General features: G+C 30.2%; 1 protein-coding gene across 1 annotated transcript; it reads right to left on the bottom strand.

Moving 5' to 3' along the window:
* Nucleotides 1-7903: 7903 nt before the first annotated feature.
* LOC114169480 (DUF740 family protein) lies at nt 7904-8931 on the bottom strand. The gene has a single exon (XM_028054646.2). It carries the CDS (start codon nt 8806-8808, stop codon nt 8125-8127), a length of 684 nt encoding a protein of 227 aa, XP_027910447.1. The 5' UTR covers nt 8809-8931; the 3' UTR covers nt 7904-8124.
* Between the last annotated feature and the right edge of the window lie 209 nt (nt 8932-9140).

Here is a 9140-nt window from a genome sequence, read left to right on the forward strand (position 1 = left end):
ACCCAAGAAATATATAGCCATTGTTTGCTTGGTTATTATTTAATAGACAATTCTGCTGCAATTGATATTGGATCTCCAAGTAAACTTGTGATATTGAAATTTAATCAAACATTCTGAAAGCATGTAATAATATCGAAGTGAAATAATGCATGTCATATTAGTGAATAATGAGAAAAAAAGAATTGAAGAGTTCTTGTAATAATTTGGTGGACAAAATAATAATATAAGAATACAACAAATTAATTATCAAATTGTAACGTTTGTTTTGTTTTAAATATTATGAAAGAAATGATTAAGGTGACGCTACATATTTTTAATTTAATTACATTTTGAGTAAGTAAAATTGTTTGCATTCATGAAATTGACGCTAATTTTTTAAGAAAAAAAAAACTGCTTTTATATACATAGATGTCAGTGTCGAACCAATAGACGCAATATTTTTTAATTTGTTTATATATATATATATATATATATATATATATATATATATATATATATATATATGATTAATAATTAAGTTATAAAATGTTAAATTTTTCATTTAATTTTAGTATTTATATTCGTATAAGTTACATTCAATTGAATTGATCTTATTTTATTTATTTTAATGTTTATTTAAATTAATTTTAATATAATATATTTTTAATATTTATTTAAGTTTTTTGCTAAACTGACATTAGTATAACACATTTTTAATTTTATTATGTAATTTGTATTCATTTTATTTATATGTTGTTAATTTAAGTATGTCCATGACAGAATATGAATGATGGTGAATCATTATTGAAATATGGCAAAAATTTTGTGATTCATATGCAGGGGTGGACGAATACAGGGACGGGAAAAACAGTGATCATCCAAAAGTTTTAGAATTCACTGAATAAAATAATGAGATTTAAGTATGGAGAATTTATAATTTATTTTATAATCCATTTTTATTTAATTTTAATAAATATTATTAATTAAAATTAAAATAATAAATGTAATAAAAAATAATGTGTAGAGTGCAAAATTTATATAACTTTTTTTGATTAATTATTGATTTATTCCTCTAATTTGTTGGTTTGGTTGATTTTGATCTTCTTATTGTTTTTGGGTTCAATTTAGACTTTCAAGTTTTTTGAAAAGTTCAATTTGATTATTTTCGTCAAGTTGACTTTAAAGTCGTGTTTGGACATGTTACGTGTTAATTCGTAGAATTTTCATTTTTTTTTTAATTTAAAAAAAAAAATTACCAATCATGTGTTAGGCTAGGTGTGTCATGTGACAATGTCACGTGTTATTGTTATCGCCACATGGTATTATTTATTCTCAATTTAATCTCTTTATTTAAAATTTTAATTAAATTTAGTCTCACTATTTTTAAAACGGTCGAATTTAATTCCCTCTAATTTAAATTTGTGACAAAATAGTAGTTAAACTTAATTACAACTTATGTATACATGTCAAATACATTTTTAGAATCTTTACATAAAAGCACTCCACATAAATATTTAAATTATTTTATTTTTGACAAGTCTAAAAAAAGTTGAAGTATAAAAAATTACAAGTGAAAAAATGAGAAAAAAAAGAATATTTAAGTGGAGTGATTTGATGTATAAATTATAAAAAATTATTTTAACATGAATATATAAGTTGTAATTAAGCTTAATTACTAATTTGATCTCAAATTAGAGAGGACAAAATTTGATCGTTTTAAAAGAAATAAAAGGACTAAATTGAATCAAATTTGTATATAGAAGGATTAAATTGAAAAGAATCATTGTCATGTGACAATAATACTAACATGTGTCACTGCACTGTCATGTCAGAGTGTTTATACTACGTGGCACGATCATGATCTGACACATTGTAGTTTATGTATTTTTGTTCAAAATTAAAAAAAAAATTCACAAATTGACATGTAACATGTACGGGCACATTAACTTCAACTTAACAGAAATAACCAAATCGAATCTTTTTAGAAAATTAAAAGACTAAAATGAATTCAAAAATAATAAGAAAATCAAAATGAACCAAATCAACAAATTAGAGGACTAAATCACTAATTAAGCCTATTTTTTTATATTCTTTTTACTGGTTTAGTTCATCCGATTTTCAATGATAAAATAAAAATTCAGTTTTTATTCCCATGTAAGACATGTTATATATATTTTTAGTAGGAAAAACAATTGGAAGTAAAACCTAAACTTGTTGAAATATTGATTTTATAGTATAGTATAGCTTATACACGAGGTATTTTTTTTTTTTTCATATAAAACATTTGTTTTGTATTTTTTTTATATTTGAAATATTACCGTAGGGAAACGATCCTTTACATGTACTATATTAAATTATATATTATATACATGGACAGATTCAAAAATTTAAGAAAGGGTCGAAAGGAAATAAAATTTAAATCACAATAAATAAATTCATAATATCTTTTAGTTAAGTTGTGCATGTTGGTTTACAACTTATTGACAAAAGATTTATATTTGGCTTGTCAGGGAGTAAATGGTTGATCTTAACAATGTTCCTAAACAGGCTTGGATCAGGTTGAAACAATAATATAAAAGTTTCTTTCACTTATATATCAAAAATTAACATTATTTATATACAATGTTGGACTTCCAAATATAATATATAAATTAGATGAAAATTTGATCTTATAATACGTGAAAGATGAAGTTAAAATAAAAAAAATGGCACTGTTTGATGTTGGCTTGGACATTACGTTTCACTCTAGAAACACTGAAAATCAATTTCTAAACTCAATTCATGCTAATAAATTGTATGGAAACATCCAAAATCAATTTCTAAAATCAATCGTAGATAAAAAATTCACATAAAAGATAAACAACCCTTTCTAATTTCTCCATCAATCAAAATTGATTTTCTTACCTCATATAAAATCAATTTTCTGAGCGTGTTTCCAAACACACCCTACATATTAATTGATTCAGGCTTATGGTGCAGAAGGGCAACATGTATACACCTTTTGATGGAGCTATTTGGTAGATTGGGGCATGACCTATCGTATTCTCCATCCTACATTTTCGTGTCTACACCTATTTCTCACCACACACTTCTTCCACACGTGTCAGACCCCAAGATTCTCTTCCCACGCCTACTTTTCTATACTTAGCCCCCTATGCCCATTCTTTAATATATCTTCATCTATTTAAGCAATTGCTTCATCTTTAATATTATTTTCTCATTTCGCAACAGATAGCAAGGATGCAAAACAGACCATTTAACACTTTGTAACATCACAGTGAAAATGTAACATTTTTTTTGTTTGTTAGAGCCTCAAACAAAATGATGAAGAAGTTCTGTTCATTAATTATTCTCTGCAACAAAGAAAAAGGCTGAAAAAAAGGTTCAGACCTTGGCATTTTGCTCAATTATTTGTTTGGTAATGCAGAAAAAAATCAGCAGTAATAATTGAGAAACTTCTCTTGTTGAACTGAAAACGATTACGGAATTCAAGCTCAGTTTCCTTTTCATGGAGTTGCTTTCTTGTCTTTGTTTTCTTCAGCAGCAGTATCCTCTCATAATCTTCCCAATCAAATACCGCAGCTTTTCTAATACATTACATTTTTTCATATATTTCGAAATCTCACATCTTGGTCGCTCAAATTATTCATACGTATTTACCTCGTGCCAAATGTTTCTTTTTCATTTTACTTTTACAGTTTGAGCTTTTTCTTTTTCTTATATTAGTTCTGCTTTTTTTTCTTGTAAAAAAACTAATTTTATTTGTAGTTATGCGATTATTATTGAATCAACAAGTTTTCATACAACATAAAATTAAACACGATATCTTTATTTGAAAATCTTCTGCATAATGTATGAATATATATATTATCATATATTGTCTGACAAAATCTAACTTTATAGTGTCAGAATTACTCACTTCAAGAGATCCTAATCCTCATGGCTTTAACCTCTACCTCTACCTTCTTTCAACACTTTTAAAATGTTATTGAGTTGAACATCACTGTCAATATTCCTATCAGATTAAGCAACAGAAGTTATTATAGCTTGTATTGTACATTTTGTTCATAAGCTTAAAATATCCATTGCCACACTTCAATGTTTTTCTACCACCCTAGGCCAAGGTAATGCTACACCTATAAATGATTTGTCCTATTATCAGCTCCATCATTAGGATTAATCAATAACACCTTTAAAAAAGAGCGGATCGGTTTAACTGCTCAATTGTCCTCTCTTAAATTTTAGGTTTAATTAATCGAATGGTACCCACTCTCCACTTTTGTTGAGATGTATCAGTTTAGTACCCATTTTTAAAGATATGTCAATCTAATCCCAACTTTTAAAAAAATGTCTTTTTAATCAGGTCCCTTTCAGACAAAAATTACTAAAGTCGTTAACTTAATTCATGACTTTTATCACTAAATTTTGATATAAATATCAATACTTGATTTTGTAAGTCATTTTAAATATCAATATGGTTAACAATGTTAATAATTTTTTTCTGAAAATGATCTAATTGATGCATCTTTTCAAAAGTTGAAACTTAATTAACATCTTTTAAGAGCGGATATCAAATTGACACATATAAATAAAGTTGAGTACCATTCGACTAATTAAACCTAAATTCTATTATGTCCAAATTCTAGGAGAAAAAAAATATACAATAATCGATTTTACCAAAACAGAAATGAAATAATCAAATCAATTAAATCAATTAGAAGCATTAGTTGAAAAATAAAAGCAGTAGAAATTTAACTCAAGGAAAAAAAATATCTCAAAAACGTTTTCATGATCCAATTCATGTGCACAGTTTCCAAATAATTGCATAGAATATTGTGGCAGCTTGTGTTACTCGAAGGGATGGAAATCCACTTAAAGATTCGCAATTTTGAAACCCAATTAAAAATATTGCGATCCCACGTGATAAAAGGTAAAATAAGTGACTCTAGACATTTATTTATTTCTAAGTTTTTCCTTTAGAGTATAGAGATGAGCACAACATGCATATCAAATTACTTTGTTTTTCTCAAGGAATCTTTATAGAATGTCGTATATTGCTGTGAGTGGATCTTTCCATGTTCTATTCGTACTTTTTATACAAACTTTGCATGTAATTTTCAAAAGAAAATCAGTGTAGTATATTGCTAGGAAAATATTGATGAATATCAATTCTAAGTAGTTGAAGGACGTTTCATTTGGACTTGTATGAGAGGAATCAACGAATCAATCAATCATGTATGCATTTATTACCAAAAGATACAAACTTTTCAGTGGAGAAAACCAGAGGTGGGTCGTTCGTTGTTGAAACATGATCCAAACCGAGTTAGAAGCATTCTACCACATTGAGAAACCAAACCAGAGAAAAAACATCGCTGACACTACGAAATTAAAAAGGTTTAAATACTTTTTTTTTTCTCTCTTTCTATGGATTACAGACATTCTATCTGGTCCCTTGTTTTAAAGAAATTGTTATATAATCTTTGTCTTTGTTTAATTACTTAGAGGCACTATATTAGTTTTTAACTCGTTTATTTTATTCCTGAAGTTCCATTTTTGTTCATTGGATTTTTTTTAACGTTGTATCAAGTTTCTACATTCATTTTATCTCTCTATATAACTAATGCATTCTTTTTCATTTAATTATTTTGAGTATCAGGGGTTTTATTTTACTGTACCATTTTTGAAGTAAAAAAGTAATAATAAAAACACGGAAAACGGGCAAAGATGCTGCTATATAAAAATAGTGACCAATTTATTAGTAAATTACTTTCTAAAACAAAAGAACGAAATAAGAAAATTCTTGATATTTATTTAGATTGATCTGATACAAATTTTGTTTAATACTTTTTTTAAAGTGATTGGAGTATAAACTAATTCTGTAATGAAATATAAATTAAAAAAATTGCAATCATATCATACAAATTTTCCATGATATTTATTAGTATGTAGAAAGTAGGGTTTAGGACTAGCAATGTACTAGCTTACCAAAAACTAAATCAAATCCAGTTGTAGTTTTCATCATGCTTCGTGAAAATTCTAGCATAATTTGACATAATAACTTTGATAATCGGTTCATGATTATGTTTTTTTCTTTTTCCTTTTTAGATACAGTTATTCTAGTAATCTTCAGTTATATAACCATTATATCAGTTTAGGCATAATTCTAAACTAACATTCACAAGTTTTCTATAGTTATTTTGACTTAACTACGATAAAATGACGGTTACATTAATCATAGGAGTACTTAGTTCTCCGTGGTTAAAACTATTAATCAAATCTTTAAACATAAAAAATTTGTCATTGAACCCTTCAGACATTTAATCTATGTAATTAAGTTGGCAAAAATAATTTATGGTGGACGGCAACTCCAAAGAATAGGAAATTGTAGAATTTTCAAAAATACATATCCTTTTAATTTCTTGAAATAAGACCTTTGGTTTTGTCTCTAAAAACATGAACATTTTAAGAAATGTGATCTGTTAATTCACGTGGTACTCTATGCAAACACCTAAATTAACAGAATAATGAAAAAGGGATCATAAAGAGAGAAAAAAAGAAAGAAAATAAAAATAAGAAAAGGGAAGAATGAAAAGAAGAAATGAAAAAAAAAAGGAAAGGAGGAAGGAAGAAGAAGAAAAAGAAGACGCTTACCATAAAGAATTAAGTTTTTATATTGAATCTTATAATCTGTTATATAAAAGAAAACGTAAAAGTTGAGATATCACTTAACCTTACCGTAACAAACAAAAAATTTGGATACAATTAGGTCCAAACAGTTTTCATGTTTGTAGGAACTAAATAGTTAAACTTTGAAAGACGTAACAGTATTCATCCACTTAAAGAAAGTTAATTACAATAGTTTTACCAATTCAAAATTTGTAGGAGCAAGCGTTGTCAGTTTAAAAACCTAATTCAAAATTTCTAAACAATTCAAGCACCTAGTGGATTTAATAGGACCTAGAATCATTTATCGTTTGTCTTGTACTATTTTTCTGCAGAATCTTTGAAAAAAAATAGCTCACTTGATACTGCTGCAGAAGTGCATGACAGTGCCAAAAAAATTAAAACAAGTTTAAAATTATTTCACTTCAATTTGATATGATGTTATTCATTTTAGAATGACAGCATAGAAGAGTCAACATTGTCTCCTATTGTTGTAATAAACAACAATCATAAAAAAAGGTTCAGGACCAAACAATGGTATTAAAATCCCTTACATTTTCAACGCTCACAGAATCAAAAGCATTATGTACCGATCCTTGGGTGTGATGGGCTGATTCAATGATAAAATAAAACAGAGGGACTGGTTATTACGCAGAGGAAAGTCAAAACTATTACCATTAGAAGCATGAATAAATGTTAATGAGATGTACGTAATAAAAGAGAAAGAAGAAGAAAGGAGGAAAAAGAAGAGGGACAGACCGTACTGAAGCACATTAAGGCTAAACCTGCCTATAACACAAACCCAAAAACTAAAAAACAAGGTGAAGAGATAGATAGATAGGCATGAAAAGAAAAAACACTAAGCCTAAACCACTGTGTGATTGATTAATCAGCTTGGAACCACATGTTACGTGGGACCAAACATATCAAAAATCGATCATTTGCATGAATCGTAAGGCAGTTAACGCTTCACAACCAGATCGTACAACACACCCTAATCACGCCCTCACAAGAGTTGGTGCTATCATATAATACACATATCATATCATTTCATAAATCTTATCACACATTATAATAATGCACTAACCCAAATAATAGTAAACAAAAATATAGCCAAATTTTCCACACACAAAAAAAAAAGAGCTTTGTTTGCATAATCTCCTACGAACATCCACTAGAACTCAGAAATCACAAATGATATTACATAAGCAAATAGATTAGAAGCTAAACAATAACGATAGTGATAATGATAATAATGATATCAATAATAATACACATTCTGCCATTGTATTTGTATTGCTAATTGCAAATTCAACATTCCCAGCAGCCAAATCATAGGCATATATGACGCACTACAATCACCATGATGAAGATTATAATCAAGACCATACTAAAACAAAATAAAACTTTAATATTTTGGTTAATATAAACTTATATAAAGTATTTGTAATTGTTATTATTATTTTTTTAATCTACAAAATTTCAACCTCTATACAAAGGAGACCGTTCCTGGACCACTTTAGAAACCTTCGATTGCCGGAAAGCCTTCATCGGGCTTGGAAAGAACCACCCTCTCCCCTTCGTCCGCGGTCTTAATTCTCTGTCGCCGGAAACCGCAGTAACCGCCACTGACTTCGACCGCACCATCACCGGATTTACGCTCCCTTCACCGTCACGTTCCTCCGCCAAAATCTTCTTTGCCTCCCACTCCTGCTCCGGCGCGCCGCCTCTCGTGCTCTTCTGCGACTTGAACATTGACCAGAAGGACCTCGCCGACCTGCTTCCGTTCAACGCCGGCGAGTCCCTCGCGCTGTCGAGATCCAAACCCCGGTCGCCGCCGCCGGAGAACCGGGACCGCGACCGGAGAAACGGAATCGCCATGGAGCGCGAGCGCCGGAGTCCTGGCTCCTGGTCGATGAGGTTGTGGACGCGCCCGACGCCGCCGACGCTGCCGGCGCCGCCAGGCAATCGAGAGAAGGAGGAGGAGGAAGACGAAGACGAGGAGGAGCTAGTGGCATAGCAGGAACAAGGGCGCACGTTAGCACAATCAGGGCACAGAGTTGCGAGACGGTCGCGAAGACAGATTGGGCAAATTCCGCTTCTTCTTCGCTTGGATGGATGCTTCGGACACTTCCAAACTTCTTCTTCGTCCAGGTACAACGCCATTTTCTTTCTCTTGAAGTTTTTTTTTCTCTCTCTCTCTAGTTTTCCGCTTAATTTTCTTGTTCTATGTTTCTCTGGTGAATTTTCTTTCTATCTCTGTTTTTTTTCTCTCTCGCTTTCATTGAGGGTGAGGGGATTTAAAAGGAGTGCAGTTAACCATGGTTAGCGTTTCGAGGGGCGCGCTTTAACCAGGGTCAGTGACTGTTGGGGGAACCAAACGCCCCGTTTTGGGTAACGGTTCGGGTTTGTCGAATCGAGTTAGTGGGTTAGCGGCGTTTTTATGATTCGGTCCTTACTTGGGGATATGATTAACGGGAAAGCCATTGGCATTGATG

The sequence above is a fragment of the Vigna unguiculata genome, chromosome 2 (genome assembly GCF_037176805.1).
Source record: "Vigna unguiculata cultivar grain cowpea cultivar isolate G323 ecotype 2 chromosome 2, ASM3717680v1, whole genome shotgun sequence".
NCBI lineage: Eukaryota > Viridiplantae > Streptophyta > Magnoliopsida > Fabales > Fabaceae > Vigna > Vigna unguiculata.

Bases quoted from the DNA above. Each gene is read 5' to 3' on its own strand.
- LOC114169480 (XM_028054646.2), bottom strand. From the start codon at position 8,808: ATGGCGTTGTACCTGGACGAAGAAGAAGTTTGGAAGTGTCCGAAGCAT.